Source organism: Haliotis rufescens, unplaced genomic scaffold, assembly GCF_023055435.1.
Source record: "Haliotis rufescens isolate VD_foot unplaced genomic scaffold, xgHalRufe1.0.p SCAF_2, whole genome shotgun sequence".
NCBI classification, from domain to species: domain Eukaryota; kingdom Metazoa; phylum Mollusca; class Gastropoda; order Lepetellida; family Haliotidae; genus Haliotis; species Haliotis rufescens.
This window is the reverse complement of record NW_025963890.1, coordinates 74,489,274-74,510,518: the sequence shown is the minus strand read 5'-3', so window position 1 is coordinate 74,510,518 and position 21,245 is coordinate 74,489,274. Positions and strand designations below refer to the sequence as shown.

The 21,245-nt window shown below is 43.4% G+C and overlaps 1 protein-coding gene across 1 annotated transcript in view; it reads right to left on the bottom strand.

Moving 5' to 3' along the window:
• LOC124133261 (serine/threonine-protein phosphatase 6 regulatory ankyrin repeat subunit B-like) overlaps positions 1 to 16,940 on the bottom strand; it is a 134,545-nt gene extending 117,605 nt beyond the window's left edge. Inside the window, exon 1 of the mRNA XM_046497608.2 lies at positions 16,678 to 16,940. Coding sequence (XP_046353564.1) covers positions 16,678 to 16,719 — 42 coding nt within the window. The 5' untranslated portion in view covers positions 16,720 to 16,940. The remainder of the gene's footprint in view (positions 1 to 16,677) is intronic.
• Positions 16,941 to 21,245: the final 4,305 nt, after the last annotated feature.

Below are 21,245 nucleotides of genomic sequence, written 5' to 3'. Positions count from 1 at the left end.
TTTTGTGAGACAAATCTATCTGCTCAGTCGTCCTGCGTTCTCCACCCGGAACAACGGGAGGCGCCGCGCGTCGGCCACACATGGCACAAAGGATTGATTTAAGGGACGTCTGTAGTTTGCTTTTCAATCTCATCAAATACCCTTTAATGTTTTAAACAACATGTTAAAGTGTGTTAACGGGTATGGATAACAGAGGTATGTATATTGATCAATATATTGGCGTTAGAAGGACGATACAACGTAGGTTTACCTTGCAGTGAAAAGTGAAGGGGGAGAGTACAACAAACACGCATCTCCTAACACCGTCTGACATATTTGCACAATGTCATATGAAACAGTCGGAACAAAAATAATTTTTTTTAAACTAAAACCCAACGTATAGGCTCTATTAATCCAACTTTATGTAAGCATATCAGCAAATATTATAGAGACAGAACTGGAGGTGCAACATCATAACATACAGACAGTGTCAGGTGACGTCAGTATTGGAGATGCAACACTATAACATACAGACAGTGTCAGGTGACGTCAGTACTGGAGATGCAACACCATGGCATACAGACAGTGTCAGGTGACGTCAGTACTGGAGATACGACACCATGACATACAGACAGTGTCAGGTGACGTCAGTACTGGAGACACAACACCATGACATACAGACAGTGTCAGGTGACGTCAGTACTGGAGACACAACACCATGACATACAGACAGTGTCAGGTAACGATCAGTACTGGAGATACAACACCATGACATACAGACAGTGTCAGGTGACGTCAGTACTGGAGATGCAACACCATGACATACAGACAGTGTCAGGTGACGTCAGTACTGGAGATACGACACCATGACATACAGACAGTGTCAGGTGACGTCAGTACTGGAGATACATCACCATGACATACAGACAGTGTCAGGTGACGGTCAGTACTGGAGATACAACACCATGACATACAGACAGTGTCAGGTGACGTCAGTACTGGAGACACAACACCATGACATACAGACAGTGTCAGGTAACGATCAGTACTGGAGATACAACACCATGACATACAGACAGTGTCAGGTGACGTCAGTACTGGAGATGCAACACCATGGCATACAGACAGTGTCAGGTGACGTCAGTACTGGAGATACGACACCATGACATACAGACAGTGTCAGGTGACGTCAGTACTGGAGATACATCACCATGACATACAGACAGTGTCCGATGACGTCAGTACTGGAGATACAACACCATGGCATACAGACAGTGTCAGGTGACGTCAGTACTGGAGATACAACACCATGACATACAGACAGTGTCCGATGACGTCAGTACTGGAGATACAACACCATGACATACAGACAGTGTCCGATGACGTCAGTACTGGAGATACAACACCATGGCATACAGACAGTGTCAGGTGACGTCAGTACTGGAGATACAACACCATGACATACAGACAGTGTCAGGTGACGTCAGTACTGGAGATACAACACCATGACATACAGACAGTGTCAGGTGACGTCAGTACTGGAGATACAACACCATGACATACAGACAGTGTCAGGTGACGTCAGTACTGGAGATACAACACTATAACATACAGACAGTGTCAGATGACGTCAGTACTGGAGATACAACACCATGACATACAGACAGTGTCAGGTGACGTCAGTACTGGAGATACAACACCATGACATACAGACAGTGTCAGGTGACGTCAGTACTGGAGACACAACACCATGACATACAGACAGTGTCAGGTGACGGTCAGTACTGGAGACACAACACCATGGCATGGTCACGGTCACGGTCACGGTCGCGTCTGTTTCATTATTTTATCTGTGCATAAAGATTCAGAGTAACGAAAACCTCTCTTTAAGAATGTATGATGAGAGAGTGACTTATACTTTCCAAAGTCTTTGGTGTCTACATTACAAAACTTTGGGTACAATCTAGCGTCTCTTTCTACGAAGACTTCAAAGATCAGTGTATCAACATTCAAGGCCTCAGTGAAGCTTTCCCTTTTTATGGCAGACATTTTGAGAACATTTCCAAATTTCACGCATCAAAGACAAAAAAATATGTCCGATACAATTCCCTATTTTGACTAGTATGTTTTCGTGTGCTTTATTCAGGTGAAAACTTGACTTGCCTTTACATGTGTTTGTGACGGGGGTCACTTGTGGGGCAGGATACCCTTACATGTTCGCGAACACCTTTGTATTGTTTTCTCAGTAAACTTCAGATGACATTTGCTTTTATTTTTTTACAAATAGCATACAACACGTCTTTAACAAGTCTTTCACTAACCACACCTTCTAACCACACCTTCACTAACACACGTCTTCTACAGATGTAGGTCATTCAACGATTGTTTCAGGAAATGTGGGTAGCAAAACTAAGAAATGGTAAATGGATACGTACCTAGTCTTTATCAAACAACATTTTATACTTAAAGCATATCGAGTAGCAGATTATTTTGATCTAAAGATCTACAAAGGCATATTTCAAACGTCTCCCAACATCTGTGCATCTTGTAACCTAAATGTTGAGGAAAATGAGAATCTTTTGCGCTTGTTTACTAAACAAATATATTCCAAAGAAGTTTACATGTCACCCAAAATCAATTTGTTTTGCATACTCATGTTAAACTTAAATATTATATTACAGAATATTGCATTGTGCATATATTATGCATTGCTGCTTATGAAACACGCATACCTTGTTATTATGAATACCATTGGTGCTTGATTGTACCTCAATGTTGGCATAGGTAGACACCAAGGGCTGGAGTTGTGGGAATATTGCTCGACATAAAGGGGGTGTTGACTATTGGAAAGTTTTTCTAGTTCAGGTGGGTAAGTCAGTGGAAAGGAATTAATAGACGGTTATCAGATCATCGATATACCTGAAGTTAAACTTCTTGGCCAAATTACGTTCTTATGACTTTGCCAATCCGAACGGAAATTCCTATGCATAAAGAAACAGATCAGCAAGAAGGGGAGCTCAATTGGTGCCCATGGGGATCGCTACGATCGTCTTATCGCTACGTCTGTGTTAAAGTATGGAAGGTACGATCTTCTTATCGCTACGTCTGTGTTAAAGTATGGAAGGTACGATCTTCTTATCGCTACGTCTGTGTTAAAGTATGGAAGGTACGATCGTCTTATCGCTACGTCTGTGTTAAAGTATGGAAGGTACGATCGTCTTATCGCTACGTCTGTGTTAAAGTATGGAAGGTACGATCGTCTTATCGCTACGTCTGTGTTAAAGTATGGAAGGTACGATCGTCTTATCGCTACGTCTGTGTTAAAGTATGGAAGGTACGATCGTCTTATCGCTACGTCTGTGTTAAAGTATGGAAGCTACGATCTTCTTATCGCTACGTCTGTGTTAAAGTATGGAAGGTACGATCGTCTTATCGCTACGTCTGTGTTAAAGTATGGAAGGTACGATCGTCTTATCGCTACGTCTGTGTTAAAGTATGGAAGGTACGATCGTCTTATCGCTACGTCTGTGTTAAAGTATGGAAGGTACGATCGTCTTATCGCTACGTCTGTGTTAAAGTATGGAAGGTACGATCGTCTTATCGCTACGTCTGTGTTAAAGTATGGAAGCTACGATCTTCTTATCGCTACGTCTGTGTTAAAGTATGGAAGGTACGATCGTCTTATCGCTACGTCTGTGTTAAAGTATGGAAGCTACGATCGTCTTATCGCTACGTCTGTGTTAAAGTATGGAAGCTACGATCGTCTTATCGCTACGTCTGTGTTAAAGTATGGAAGGTACGATCGTCTTATCGCTACGTCTGTGTTAAAGTATGGAAGGTACGATCTTCTTATCGCTACGTCTGTGTTAAAGTATGGAAGGTACGATCGTGTTATCGCTACGTCTGTGTTAAAGTATGGAAGGTACGATCGTGTTATCGCTACGTCTGTGTTAAAGTATGGAAGGTACGATCTTCTTATCGCTACGCCTGTGTTAAAGTATGGAAGGTACGATCGTCTTATCGCTACGTCTATGTTAAAGTATGAGAGCTACGATCGTCTTATCGCTGCGTCTGTGTTAAAGTATGTAAGCTACGATCGTCTTATCGCTACGTCTGTGTTAAAGTATGAGAGCTACGATCGTCTTATCGCTACGTCTGTGTTAAAGTATGGAAGCTACGATCTTCTTATCGCTATGTCTGTGTTAAAGTATGTAAGCTACGATCGTGTTATCGCTACGTCTGTGTTAAAGTATGGAAGGTACGATCTTCTTATCGCTACGTCTGTGTTAAAGTATGGAAGGTACGATCGTCTTATCGCTACGTCTGTGTTAAAGTATGGAAGGTACGATCGTGTTATCGCTACGTCTGTGTTAAAGTATGGAAGCTACGATCTTCTTATCGCTACGTCTGTGTTAAAGTATGGAAGGTACGATTGTGTTATCGCTACGTCTGTGTTAAAGTATGGAAGGTACGATCGTCTTATAGCTACGTCTATGTTAAAGTATGTAAGCTACGATCGTGTTATCGCTACGTCTGTGTTAAAGTATGGAAGGTACGATCGTCTTATAGCTACGTCTATGTTAAAGTATGAAAGGTACGATCGTCTTATCGCCACGTCTGTGTTAAAGTATGGAAGGTACGATCGTGTTATCGCTACGTCTGTGTTAAAGTATGTAAGCTACGATCGTGTTATCGCTACGTCTGTGTTAAAGTATGGAAGGTACGATCGTGTTATCGCTAAGTCTGTGTTAAAATAAGGGAGCTACGATCGTCTTATCGCTAAGTCTATGTTTAAATAAGGGAGCTACGTTCATCTTAACGCTAAGACTACGTTAACGTACGGAAGTTACGATCCCCAAAGCATTAGGTCTATGGTATGACATACGGTCATCTTATCGCCAAGTCTATGTCAATGTATGGGAATTAAGATTATCCTAGTGCTTAGTCTATGTTAAAATACGGGAGTTACGGTCATCTTATCGCCAAGTCTATGTCAATGTATGGGAATTAAGATTATCCTAGCGATAAGTCTATGTTAAAATAGGGAGTTACGGTCATCTTATCGCCAAGTCTATGTCAATGTATGGGAATTAAGATTATCCTAGCGCTTAGTCTATGTTAAAATAGGGAGTTACGGTCATCTTATCGCCAAGTCTATGTCAATGTTTGGGAATTAAGATTATCCTAGCGCTTAGTCTATGTTAAAATAGGGAGTTACGGTCATCTTATCGCCAAGTCTATGTCAATGTATCGGAATTAAGATTATCCTAGCGCTTAGTCTATGTTAAAATAGGGAGTTACGATATTCTCAGATCTAAGATCGTTTTATGGAACAGTCCACCGAGTAACCGACGTAAGAGACGAAAACAACTTGAAAGATTTTATCCGCAGAGTGATATCTTCAATTAGCCTCTAAAAGCCTTTCAAAAACACTGTGCTACTTTGTGTTTAGAAAGTCCTCGCTTTCACGATCGTTTTATCGCTACGTCTGTGTTAAAGTATGGAAGGTACGATCGTCTTATCGCTACGTCTGTGTTAAAGTATGTAAGCTACGATCGTCTTATCGCTACGTCTGTGTTAAAGTATGTAAGCTACGATCTTCTTATCGCTACGTCTGTGTTAAAGTATGGAAGGTACGATCGTCTTATCGCTACGTCTATGTTAAAGTATGAGAGCTACGATCGTCTTATCGCTATGTCTGTGTTAAAATGAGGGAGCTACGATCGTCTTATCGCTAAGTCTATGTTTAAATAAGGGAGCTACGTTCATCTTAACGCTAAGACTACGTTAACGTACGGAAGTTACGATCCCCAAAGCATTAGGTCTATGGTATGACATACGGTCATCTTATCGCCAAGTCTATGTCAATGTATGGGAATTAAGATTATCCTAGTGCTTAGTCTATGTTAAAATACGGGAGTTACGGTCATCTTATCGCCAAGTCTATGTCAATGTATGGGAATTAAGATTATCCTAGCGATAAGTCTATGTTAAAATAGGGAGTTACGGTCATCTTATCGCCAAGTCTATGTCAATGTATGGGAATTAAGATTATCCTAGCGCTTAGTCTATGTTAAAATAGGGAGTTACGGTCATCTTATCGCCAAGTCTATGTCAATGTTTGGGAATTAAGATTATCCTAGCGCTTAGTCTATGTTAAAATAGGGAGTTACGGTCATCTTATCGCCAAGTCTATGTCAATGTATCGGAATTAAGATTATCCTAGCGCTTAGTCTATGTTAAAATAGGGAGTTACGATATTCTCAGATCTAAGATCGTTTTATGGAACAGTCCACCGAGTAACCGACGTAAGAGACGAAAACAACTTGAAAGATTTTATCCGCAGAGTGATATCTTCAATTAGCCTCTAAAAGCCTTTCAAAAACACTGTGCTACTTTGTGTTTAGAAAGTCCTCGCTTTCACTATAAAGATAATACATTATTGACAACAGCGCGTAAAGAAATCTACAGACGCAAGAAAGGTAGATTCAATTGCTTATTGTGGAGCATCTGCCCGAGGCAAGAGAGTTAACTGACTATAAAAGTCCAGTTTCCAGTTTTATGAGTATGATATTTGCATACATTTTCGCAAGTGTTTAGTGCTGTTGTTGGAAAATAGTCTCGCCACTTTGTGAGTTTTGGGGAACTTATAATAATATTCGGGGGTGAATATGAATTAGTCAGCACTTTACGACACGCACCATCTACTGCAGACATACTCGTAGTCTTACCCAGAATCCCCGTCGATGACCGGATGGGCGTGTTTGTGTGTTTGTTTGTGTGTTTGTGTCTGGTTAGCAGTTAGAAGATAATAACATAAACACTTGAAATTTTAAGCATTTACAGATGCAATGTGTTTCAATGTGGTTGTCCTGCTCCAGAAGGTGATCATTGAACATCGAATGTCGTAAGAGAGCAACGTTTTGATTTTCAGGGAGGGAGCCGGGATTATTTGAGAAAACAATAATCTAGGCCCTCTTCTACTGATCTCCGTACTTCCGCCTCGCTCTGTAGGAGAGATAACAGTGTGCCCTTGTCATGCTGACTATGGTAAATTGTACAAGGAATATAGTTCATTATTTATATATATTTTTTAAACTTGAGCACCTGGTTTTAAAAAAATTGTATTTGAGATCTATAACATTACGAAATGCTGATCTCAAACAAGTCCCGCCACCGTGAAATGAACCGTTCGCCCGTAACGCCGAAGACCATGGTTCGATTCCCGACATGGGTATAATGTGTGAAGCCCTTTTCTTGTGTGCCCCCCGTGATATTGCTGGAATATTGCTAAAAGCGGCGTAAAACCATACGCACTCACTCACTCGCTCAAAATCAAATGTTTATAGCTAACTATATGTCAGTGACGGTGGAAGAAAATGAGATGTTTATAGGATCTATGCCTGATATCGCGTCCCTTGTCACGAAAAACATGTACGGAGAAGACATTGTGAATGATGGGCATGACACAAACAGTCGGATAAAATCAAAATTACACTGAGTCTCACTGTCCTTTTCACTCGTTTTACTTCCTACGCGGAAACGAGGCTTGCAGAAAAAGAACAAAACACGATAGTCTCCACAGCCTCATCGATCCCCGGAGTATGAATCTGACATAATCATGGATCGCATTTACATAATAGTAATTATTATACAACAGTCTGCTTTTGAAATGACGGGAGCTGTTGAATATGCCTCTGTAAAGACAGATCAACCATGACGTGCACCATGTACCAAGGGACATAACCCTTACTCATTTACTGCGAGGCATCAATATGCTCTGGTAAAGCACTGCTCAGAATAAAGTCAAGGCCATAGGGATATATTTGGTCAGAATATGTTATCTCGGTCACCATGACAACCTGTAGTAAACTAATACTGCTTCGTGCAACTATGTTTCGTTCACCGTATTATTTGTTTAAGCTTTTCCATAGGTCCGTTCGTTGTTCTCCAAAGCTATTATAAGCTAAAATAAATAAATGCAGCAAAGAGGGTTTTGGTGATCGTGGCAAAGTCAGGATGGTAAGGCTCATCAGCTCAGGGCCCTTGCCCCCTCTACACGCAGCCCTGACTGCGAATGGGACTTCTCCCAGTGCTGCCAAGACAAACCCACCCACAAGTTTTCGGAGAAAGTGAAGACTCCCCAACACTGCAGCCTTCTGCATTACACAAATTGTTAGAAAATGTATTCCTAGGAAGTTTCGTGTTGGAAGTGAGAGGTCCTGTGCAGCAAAGGGAAAGCCTTCCGATTCACTTTTCAGGCCAGACGACTTCATCCAAATGAAGGACTCTGCAGGGTTGCTGACCTTCTCAAATCACTGCTCCTTGAGTCCGTGGCCGATTTGGTATGGCACTTCCCTTGGTTGACACTCATTTCTGTACCGTCCAGCATACAGATACAAAATCAACACTGACATTGAGATTATGTCCTACATCCTTGCCTCGTTAAATAAAACTGTGGAATGCCTTGTTTTCATCATGAGAATTGAAATACTTCACAAGAGAATCGTCAGACAAACAAATGTGTGCAAAAGTGCACAATTACATTCTATCATGAAGAGCCTCCGCGTTAATCAAACCGCGCCCTCACATTGCGAATAGCGAGTGTGGTGGGAATCTATTGTCTATTGTCATGATTCTTCGTGTGTTGGCACAGGACAACGTAATGTGTTAGTAAGTCTGAATAATGATAAAGTATTTTTTGTAGATATAGATAATTCATACTTACTATATGATAGGCAATGGATTTGAATGTTTGTTTGTTGGCTAACATCCATCAATACTCCGACTATACATAGTCGAAGCTGGAACAAATTCCAGTGGTTGATATTATGAGCAACGCACCACGTGGTCGTGTTACGACGACACGCTGTCAACCAAGACACCAATCCCAACCAACCGGTCTATAACCATGACACCGAGCCCGACCACCCGGTCTATAACCAAGACACCAATCCCAACCAACCGGTCTGTAACCAAGACACCAATCCCAACCACCCGGTCTATAACCAAGACACCAATCCCAACCACCCGGTCTATAACCAAGACACCGAGCCCGACCACCCGGTCTATAACCAAGACACCAATTACAACCACCCGGTCTATAACCAAGACATCAATCCAAACCAGCCGGTCTGTAACCAAGACACCGAGCCCGACAACCCGGTCTGTAACCAAGACACCAATCGCAACCACCCGGCCTATAACCAAGACACCAATCGCAACCACCCGGTCTATAACCAAGACACCAATCCCAACCACCCGGTCTATAACCAAGTCACCGAGCCCGACCACCCGGTCTATAACCAAGACACCAATCCCAACCACCCGGTCTATAACCAAGTCACCAATCCCGACCACCCGGTCTATAACCAAGTCACCGAGCCCGACCACCCGGTCTATAACCAAGACATAGAGCCCGACCACCCGGTCTATAACCAAGACACCAATCCCAACCACCCGGCCTATAACCAAGACACCAATCCCAACCACCCGGTCTATAACCAAGACACCAATCGCAACCACCCGGCCTATAACCAAGACACCAATCGCAACCACCCGGTCTATAACCAAGACGCCGAGCCCGACCAACCGGTCTATAACCAAGACACCCAGCCCGACCACCCGGTCTATAACCAAGACACCGAGCCCGACCAACCGGTCTATAACCAAGACACCCAGCCCAACCACCCGGTCTATAACCAAGACACCAATCCCAACCACCCGGTCTATAACCAAGACACCGAGCCCGACAACCCGGTCTGTAACCAAGACACCAATCCCAACCACCCGGCCTATAACCAAGACACCAATCACAACCACCCGGTCTATAACCAAGACATCAATCCCAACCAGCCGGTCTGTAACCAAGACACCGAGCCCGACAACCCGGTCTGTAACCAAGACACCAATCGCAACCACCCGGCCTATAACCAAGACACCAATCCCAACCACCCAGTCTATAACCAAGACACCAATCGCAACCACCCGGTCTATAACCAAGACACCAATCCCAACCACCCGGTCTGTAACCAAGACACCGAGCCCGACCAACCGGTCTATAACCATGACACCGAGCCCGACCAACCGGTCTATAACCAAGACACCAATCCCAACCAACCGGTCTGTAACCAAGACACCAATCCCAACCAACCGGTCTATAACCATGACACCGAGCCCGACCACCCGGTCTATAACCAAGACACAAATCCCAACCAACCGGTCTGTAACCAAGACACCAATCCCAACCACCCAGTCTATAACCAAGACACCAATCGCAACCACCCGGTCTATAACAAAGACACCAATCCCAACCACCCGGTCTGTAACCAAGACACCGAGCCCGACCACCCGGTCTATAACCAAGACACAAATCCCAACCACCCGGTCTATAACCAAGTCACCAATCCCGACCACCCGGTCTATAACCAAGACACCGAGCCCAACCACCCGGTCTATAACTAAGACACCGAGCCCGACCACCCGGTCTATAACCAAGACACCAATCCCAACCACCCGGTCTATAACCAAGTCACCGAGCCCGACCACCCGGTCTATAACCAAGACACCAATCCCAACCACCCGGTCTATAACAAAGACACCAATCCCAACCAACCGGTCTGTAACCAAGACACCAATCCCAACCAACCGGTCTATAACCATGACACCGAGCCCGACCACCCGGTCTATAACCAAGACACAAATCCCAACCAACCGGTCTGTAACCAAGACACCAATCCCAACCACCCAGTCTATAACCAAGACACCAATCGCAACCACCCGGTCTATAACAAAGACACCAATCCCAACCACCCGGTCTGTAACCAAGACACCGAGCCCGACCACCCGGTCTATAACCAAGACACAAATCCCAACCACCCGGTCTATAACCAAGTCACCAATCCCGACCACCCGGTCTATAACCAAGACACCGAGCCCAACCACCCGGTCTATAACTAAGACACCGAGCCCGACCACCCGGTCTATAACCAAGACACCAATCCCAACCACCCGGTCTATAACCAAGTCACCGAGCCCGACCACCCGGTCTATAACCAAGACACCAATCCCAACCACCCGGTCTATAACCAAGTCACCAATCCCAACCACCCGGTCTATAACCAAGTCACCGAGCCCGACCACCCGGTCTATAACCAAGACAACGAGCTCGACCACGCGGTCTATAACCAAGACACCAATCCCAACCACCCGGTCTATAACCAAGACGCCGAGCCCGACCACCCGGTCTATTACCAAGACGCCGAGCCCGACCACCCGGTCTATAACCAAGACGCCGAGCCCGACCACCCGGTCTATAACCAAGACACCCAGCCCGACCACCCGGTCTATAACCAAGACACCAATCCCAACCACCCGGCCTATAACCAAGACACCAATCGCAACCACCCGGTCTATAACCAAGACACCAATCGCAACCACCCGGCCTATAACCAAGACACCAATCGCAACCACCCGGTCTATAACCAAGACGCCGAGCCCGACCAACCGGTCTATAACCAAGACACCCAGCCCAACCACCCGGTCTATAACCAAGACACAATCCCGACCACCCGGTCTAAAACCAAGTCACCGAGCCCGACCACCCGGTCTATAACCAAGACACCAATCCCGACCACCCGGTCTATAACCAAGACACCAATCCCGACCACCCGGTCTATAACCAAGTCACCGAGCCCGACCACCCGGTCTATAACTAAGACACCGAGCCCGACCACCCGGTCTATAACCAAGACACCGAGCCCAACCACCCGGTCTATAACCAAGACACCGAGCCCGACCACCCGGTCTATAACCAAGACACCGAGCCCGACCACCCGGTCTATAACCAAGACACCGAGCCCGACCACCCGGTCTATAACCAAGACACCGAGCCCGACCACCCGGTCTATAACCAAGACACCGAGCCCGACCACCCGGTCTATAACCAAGACACCGAGCCCGACCACCCGGTCTAAAACCAAGTCACCGAGCCCGACCACCCGGTCTATAACCAAGACACAAATCGCAACCACCCGGTCTAAAACCAAGTCACCGAGCCCGACCACCCGGTCTATAACCAAGACACAAATCCCGACCACCCGGTCTATAACCAAGACACCAATCCCGACCACCCGGTCTATAACCAAGTCACCGAGCCCGACCACCCGGTCTATAACCAAGACACAAATCCCGACCACCCGGTCTAAAACCAAGTCACCGAGCCCGACCACCCGGTCTATAACCAAGACACCGAGCCCGACCACCCGGTAAATGCATCTGAGAAAAGAGGCGTGACGAAATCCATGTAAAGGTCATAGTATGGAATAGCATTGAGAATCTTGCTGATAAGCGCCGTGTCATTTTTGGTAAATTTCTCTTAATGTCTATAATGAACTTTCCGGAAAGGCTCAACCAAGCCTTTCATGGTGGCAAGGAAAGACACTGCCCACACTTTAGTGTTAAAAAAATGTTCGTCCTTCTGAGATGAACTTAATACAATCCAAAGTATACTTAACGCTATTTTAAGCAATGTTTGATTAAACCATTTAGCAAATGGTAGTTATTAGCTTAATGTATAGACACTCCTGAACATATATGTTCTACTACTGAGATCACGTCAACTGTAACGCTAGAGCTATGATCACGAAGCCGGTAGTATGGATCTTCTATACTCCTATAGTCCCACTGACGTCATAGTGTTCAACTTCAAGTCATAGAAATCAATGAACATACATACACAATACGCCTACAGTAAGTTGTGTACAAACAAAACGTGCAAATGTGTTCTTCGCACGCACAGTGAGTTGGGGGAGGGAAGCGAGGGAGAGAGAGGGGGTCACACTTTTTCCCAATACATTTTTCAAATAAATTACAGGGAGGATTTTGCTCAACCCCTCGAACTAAAGGGTCTGTTTTACATACATACAGAGTTTTTGCCCCGAGTCCGAATTATAATCAATATAATTTTATATATATTTACTATGAATTAGATCGTCATCCTATTGTGCTTTTTAATTTTGACTTATTTCCCGTGAAGATTCTGAATCCGTGCCATTGTTGACATGAAACAAAGGCCTGCTTTTGACATCCATTCCCTCTTCCAACATGCCAATGGTTCACTGCTCCGACAGCTAGTGTTTGTTAAACAATCTAGTTTTGCTAATAGCTAAGTTTATCTTGTCTGGAAGTGTCACTTCGCTTTGTTGATAAAGACAATGTGGGTTGCCTGTGCATTTCAAGACTAAAATTTTAATCTCAAGTCTTCGAAAAAGGCAACGGTTCATTGCTGTAGAAACGGAGGTCATCCATATTTGATTACGTCGGCAATAATACCAAATGATGCGTGAATCTTTGCGTCGTAAGTGTCACTTAATATATCACCAAGTTCTCACAGTGGCAGTATCGCCTACTTTTAACCCCAGTGGTAATGAGCATATTTGTTTTCTCGTTTGTCTAGTCACGTGACATAAAAACAGTTTTGCACGCTCTATTATCAATACTCGTTAAATAATCAAACGATTTGATTGGCCAGTTGCCGCCTTGTAGAACCCTCACAAGTCGACTGGCCGGCCTGTATAGATATTGTGACGTTAAACTATTTGACATGACGTCACTTGCTTGTGACATCACATTTGATTGTGTTCGCACTTATATTTGTCATAGCACTCGCACGTTAGAGCTACACAATCGGAAATAACTTGAACTTGTGTACCCGAATTTCGACCAGCCAGCTGTCATCCAAAGTCTGGCTGCCTACATGAAAAGATTGTAGTTGGTCCCACTGACAGGGCTTTAAATAACATCATATGTAAGCATCACCACATTAATTGTTTGATAAAGTATGTTAACTTTGGAAAAAAATCTGTCAAAACCATGCATCAGTACGGTCAAGTTTTGACTTGACTCAAAAACCTGAAGAAATCTCCATTCCTCTTTTGTACTAGATTCCAAAGGTCCATAAAATTCATACAAAGAAAGATATATTGCTGGGTCCAGCTAGGTCCAGCTGGGTTCAGCTTGGTCCACAGGCTCATGATATGTCAGGATCGACTCTGTTTTGGGCAGAGATTTCTTATTGGTATGGAATGGATCAAATAGTGATGATACCAGGTGTTCGCGAAAAGGTGAGCGTAACTGCGACACCAGTGGTACCCGTCACAAACACATGCAAAGGCAAGTCAATTGTTCACCTGAACCGACACGGGAACATATAGTACAAGTCAAAATAGGGAATTGCATCGGACATTTTGGCCACTGATATACATGATGTGATTTTGAAATGTTCTCCCAGACCCGTGAAGATTCGGAGAGGAATTGGTCTTCAGCAACCCATGCTCGCCGTAAAAGGCGACTATGCTTGTCGTAAGAGGCGACTAACGGAATCGGATGGTCAGGCTTGCTGACTTGGTTGATGCATGTCATTGTATCCCAATTGCGTGGTTCCATGCTCATGATGTCAATCACTGGATTGTCTGATCCAGACACGATTATTCACAGACCGCCGTCATATAGCTGAAATATTGGTGATATAATCAACTCATAACATGGATCAACAATTGTTAGGGAGATTACAGACACTTTAACACCTTTATCCAATCGTGGCAGAGTTACATGATGGTAACCGACCTCTGCTAGTCGGGTGACGCTTTTGGTACCTCCTGCAGTAATCTCATCTACCTAATGTTTATGAGGATAAATCAAAACGTTCGTGGCCTCAGATAAAAAAATAGTTCCAAACAAAGAAAATTACATGTTATTTTTCAATACAATCCCTTTGAGTTCAATACACTGAATTCCACGGATGCTCTAGCGAAGCTGCAGCTGTGATATCCCGTCGTGTAGGAGTCGTCTTCTTGGTGTCGACGGCGCAATAAAAGTGTCGTAACTGGGACAACTCTCCCACACAGATGTGAGAGTAAGGGGGAAGTAATTCGAAACCACAATCTGCATCCGCAGCCACTGTTCGTGTGACGTATGCACAGGCATTGTCCTGAGCAGCACCACGCCTGTACAGAGCCTTCCTCAACGTGTATCATCGACTGTCAATTGTGGTGCTGCTCATTTCTAGTGTGACGTCATTGCAAATAGTCAATCCTGATTGTCCACTTACTGTCCCAGAAAACTGAAGACGGGGTTTAAACATCCCGGGTGCCCATCTTCCCGTCAGCTTCTAGTCTGTCTACAGACCCTCATACACATATATATCAAATACAGCCCATGCAAGTCTATAATGTTTGGCAAGTCTAGATTACTGTAGTATCAGGAATGACGAGAGTCACAGGGCTCCCTTTTATTATATTTTAATTAAGATAACTGAACAACTGTTTTTTTCTGTATGATATGTTCATTTCTAGACTAGATGTTAGTCTGGTCAGGTTCTTCTAGTATCAGTTAATGGTCTGTACCAAAGACGTATATCTATATATCTATATACGTCTTTGTCTGTACTAACCCAAAACAGATCCAAATAGTGTTAGCGATATGCTGAATTTTAAACCTTTCGAAAGGCGTGTCTCTTAGCCATTTAAAATGCTCTTATTGACTTCTCGTAAACAAATGCTGATTCAGTGATAACAGAGGTGAAACTACAGAGAATAAACGAATCTTAACTGACAAACGAATTCTTCCACCAATAACAGATCTGGTGTTCTTTGGGTGATTATTGACGTTAGTTCATGTTAATGTTGTATCACGTGGTATCGCCACTATTTGATACTGATTTATAAACACACGCTTCTGATATAGTCAGAGTCGTTCAACGGACTGTGCTTTTAGCAGAGATATATTATGATTATGAACATTATTTTGTCGCTTATATCAATGTGGTTTCGTAAATCTGGCGTAGTGTATTAACTTCTTTAGAAACAAGAAATAATATGTTAACCCTTTTTTGCAACGATGACATAATACTTTAACTTTGATATGAAAACCTTCAATACAGTTCCTACCGTCTATAACATACAAATGAAAATACCATAAAAATGTGATGATATAGCATAACTCTCCTTTCATCTCAGATCGTTTTCATTTTCTGGTCTTCCTGCCACAATGCATTCGAAAGTACAGTAAACTACGGTTATAACGAACACGCTTATAACGAACTGACGGATATAACGAACTTACTTTTTGGTCCCGACTATTTGCTCTAGTTATGCTGTATATATGCTTATAACGAACTACGGCTATAACGAACTAAAATTAGTAGTCCCTTTGAGTTCGTTATAACCGTAGTTTACTGTATATGAAAATGTGAATGGGATATGTTTGTCATACAGTATTTGTATATCACTTCTCATGGTTTGCATGGCGAACAAAGGGTTGACAGTTGAACATGAATTGCATGAAGCAAAGATATGTGTGCAGATGGAATGATAAACGTCTATATTAATGATTTAATACCTGAATAATACAATAAATATACAAAGTGACATTCTGGTGGAATAGCCACCTGTTTGTACACAAGCATGACATGTCTTATCTCGTCTCCCGACCTTGGTGCCGATGTCTCTGGATGACGCCTGAAAGTAAGGTTCAATAAAAAGCTGATAACACTGCGGGTATGAATAGTCTCCTAAATTAATCCACTTGAACCGGGTAAATAATCAAACATCCTCGATAAAATCATACTTGAACAAATACATGTTTTAAATACTTCTTTTGATCAGTTCGATTAAGCCAATAGGTTGTTTCGGTACCTACCGCATCGCCGGGGAACCGTTCCTCGATGGCCGATAAATCCATAGGCAAAACTCATGAGTTTAGATACGTTTACGATTCCAAGTGAAGGCTTGAGTATATTCCTGTCCGTCTTGTTTTATCCCGGTATTCCTGCTCATGCTACCTGATGGAGTGATACAACATGGACTGAAGATTCCAGCACGGGATCAATATTAGTACAAGTGCTTATTTGCCTGTGAAGGGCCAACACGCTGTAGCGGGTCTATCTGACGGGTGTCATGATTGCCAAGCATGCTAGCAGTCGACGTTTAGTTGGGCAGAGGAGAAACCAGTGCTGCTTGTTGGAACCAATGAAATGGGCCCAATTTAATGGAATTTCCCTGTCGGACTATAAGAATACTAAGCCGATATCTGCTGCACGCTGGCGTTTTGAAATACTTGGGAGGAAATTGGAGGAACAATTGAATTGTAATTAAATCTACAAAAGTACATTCGTGACGTTGGTTCAGAAATGTTGATGAATGGTTACATAAAAGTGTATGAATTTCAGGGGGCATTGGGCCAACAGCAGATGGTATATGAACCTGTCATTGTATATATTTGCAAACCTCCAAACCACTGTTGTGTATCAAGTTGCTAACAACAAGTATACCTAATACATGTAGGAAGGTTTCAACAGAATGTAAATTGGGATCGTTCGTTTCCATAATGATTCAATACGGTCGATCTAGTATACATGCAGTTGAATCAATCTACACAGTAAGCGGCCAGATGTTTAGTTCAAATAGACGACAACCTCACTACATTCTGGTTCTTAAAAACACACATTTTGAATCAATATATTCATTTAATTCATTACGGGAAACAAATTCAAATCTTGTAAAATATTACATTGAAAGGCAGGATCGATTATATTGAGACTATCCCATATTCTTTTAATCGGCAGTTGAAAGTAAAATGTTTCTTAGAACATTTCATCGAATTGATGATAAACGTGTGGTATATAATCAATCCTCGGAAATGATGAAATAAATGCCCCAAGCAGTTTTAAAATATTGACATTTAATAAAAATACATAAATGAAAGCTCTGTCTTTGATTGGCGAATCTCTTTAACGGAATATCGTACGTTTTCTCCACCAGAGGGATATCGAACCTACGTGTACCTCGTTGCAGCGGAATGGTTTAAACAGTGGGACTAGTTCCTCTATTGTGTTTACTGTTAGAACAAGACAGAGAAGTTGAAGTATTTTGTCGATAAGTTACTGGGATGAACCTTGTGTAGAATAGGACATGGAGGACAGGAACTTGGAAATGCAGAGCTGTTTTACAACGCTGGTCTGTGTGAAGGAAATGATTGATGCTGTACCGCCAGCTCCCGAGTGAGTGAGTGAGTGAGTGAGTGAGTGAGCTGGGTTTAACACCAGATTAAACTGTATCGGTTACAATACGAAACACAAGTGTATAGATGTGTGTGTGTGTGGTGAGTGCATGTGTGTGTGAGTGCGTGTGTGTGTGTGTGTGTGTGCGTGTGTGTGTGAGTGCGTGCGTGAGAGTGTGTGCGTGCGTGTGCGTGTGTGTGTGTGCGTGTGTGTGTGTGTGTGTGTGTGTGTGTGTGTGTGTGTGTGTGTGTGTGTGTGTGTGTGTGCAATGCATCATTGGAAGTAGTCAGAAGTATCACACGGATAATAATGAGTAGAAGAACGAGTTCGGAGCTAAACGCTCGCAATGAAGTCAAAGCCACGAATAATTATGCTGTATCCACACGAAGTGTCCTGACAAGCAATAGATCCCACCACCCTCGCTATTCCCTCAATAGCTTATATTTACAAATTATAATGTGAGCATGTAGTTTGATTAACGTGGAGGCTCTTCACGATAGAACTGTATTGGCACTTTTGCACACATTTATTTGTATGATGACCCCCTTGTGGAGACTTGGGGTGACACCAAGGCATTCCGCAGTTTTCTTAAACGAGCCAAGGCTGTGGGACATAATCTCAATGTTAGCGTTGATTTTGTTGGTGGTTCTGTACGGCTGGACGGTACAGAAATGAGTGTCAGCCAAGCGAAGTGCCATATCAAATCCGCCCAGACTCAAGGAGAGGCCATCTGAACGACCACTGCATCGAGTTTATGTGCAGTGTGTTGATCAGGAACCCTGCAGAGTCCATCGCTTGGGTGAAGTCAGCTGGCCTGAGAAGTGAACCAGGAGGTTTTCTGTTTGTGGCTCAAGACCAGTCACTTCCCACTAGAAACCGTCAATGTGTGATTTTGCATCAAAATGTAAATATGAAATTTAGAATATGCAATGAATTTAATGAGACTGTCCAACTCATTGTCAGTGGATGCCCAGCCTTGGCACAAACACAGTATCTTATTATCTCATTGTATTACCGTCTTCGCCATGCTTGTGGTTTTGACACAGAGGTCCATCCATGGTACGACCCGGGATATGTAGAGGGCGTCATGGAAAATGATGAATACATAATTCGTTGGAATAGGCCCGTATACAGCCTTAAACCTATCCAGGCCAACAAACCTGATCTTGTCTTTTTTATAAAGGCAGTGAAATAACTTATGTTATTGAATTTTCTGTCCTTTTTGAGACTTATGTGATTGACATGATTCAGGAAATACACGAAAAAATATGCGGACCTCGCTTTCGAAATGTCACGCTTGCATCCCAAGTACCAAGTTGTCCGACTCCCCTTGTTCTCGGTGTCTTAGGTTTGGTCACTCCCAATCTGTTGACTGACATTGGGAGAGTAGCCGGGTTTACTACCAGGAATACAGCCCTTCTGACAATCTGGGTAATGCAGAAGACTGCAGTGTTGGGGAGTCTTCACATTCCACGAAAAGTTCTCGGTGGGTTCGACCAGGCAGCGCTTCCTGGGAGAAGTTCCATTCGATAGCTGGGCTGCGTGTTGAGGGGGCAAGGGCCCTGGGCTGATGTTGAGCCTAACCGGTCTGACTGTGCCAGGATCACCCAAACCCTCCTGCAATCTATTTGAATGAATGAATGAATGAATGAATGAATGAATGAATGAATGAACGAACGAATAGTAAAACATCAGGAGTCAAGCTTGATGAACGCGGTCAACCATCCACCTACTCTTCACGACCAACGTTACTTTACTCTATCTTATCCAGTGGGGATTCCAGGTTAGAATTGTTCCCTAGCAACATATGCTGGGCATAAGAGGGGACTTCTTTGATCGGGTGTCATAACACCCCGACTGTGTGCATCGTTGTTCACAATATCAATCCGAACGATATGCTGGTTTGTAAGTCGCATGGCATCCTCGATTATACAGTGTATTATTTCTCCTTTCTATTTTGACAAATCCCTGGATCTGTTTCCCACCATATTTTCGTTTTGGAAGTGACCTCAATAGCGCCATCTCGATACCCCTTACCACTAATATTGCCAGAATTTCTCTCGCTCGTAAGAACGCTGTGATTGGGCGGCTAGGAATAGCGTCGTGTTTGTCGAATCACGCTCAACACGAATCAATAGTAGCGACTGGTCAATACTGCCCGTCGTGCTCCAGTTGGTCACTTTACGAATAATGTTCAAGCTATTTTGGACATATAGCTGATTTCGTTTCATCTAGATTGGCACTAATTCGTTGACCTATGCTGATCTGTACTCAACCAATCATTAAACATCCATGACCGTACGTTAGGATGGGGTACCTCAAACTGTTTGTCTAAGACCCAAGCACATACAAAAGTTAAACAAATCCACCCCAGACTAATAGATATACTTAAAGATAAAAATACGTCAGTCTTAAGCTTCAAAGAGTACAGGAAGTACTGGTGATCCCGTCGTCTGAGGCGCGGCAATTAGCTCTGCAGGCTGCGTCCTCTAGGTTCATGATGTCGACTCCCAGATTCCACCAGATTGTTATTCTTGGTGGATGCTCCCGAGTTCGTGGGTTTCTCCAAAGTTGTGAACATCGAAGACCTGCAGATAGTCGGGCTTATCTCCACCATCAAGATTGCACGCCGCGCTATAACTGAAGTGTTGTCCAAAACAGAACAATGCGTGCGTGCGTGCGTTAATTGTTTAATGCCGCATTCAGCAATATTCCACACATGGAGTACATTTATATCATCCTGGTCCAGTCTAGTTTTATTATTATTATCAATCAAATTGTACCGTTTGTTTCTTTGTTGTTTTACACCGCACTCAGCAATATTCCAGCTATATGACGGCGGTCTGTAAATAATCGAGTCTTGACCAGACAATCCAGCGATAAACATCATAACCATCCATCCACGCAATTGGGATACGATGACATGCATCAATCACGTTAGCGAGCCTGACCTCCCAATCTCATTTGTCTCCTCTTACGACAAGCATGGCTTGCTGCAGACCAGTTCTCTACCTGGATCTTCACGGGTCCAACTTGTACCCACAATAACACCATGCATTATGTGTTTAGTGTTGAAATCCTAGATTTATTTGAAAATATAACGAAAACGAAATTTCATTCGATGTTTCGAAATTCGAACGCACGAAATAAAATAAAAGGAACTCTGCATATCAAATTACAGTGCCTAAGACGACTGACCCAGATCTTC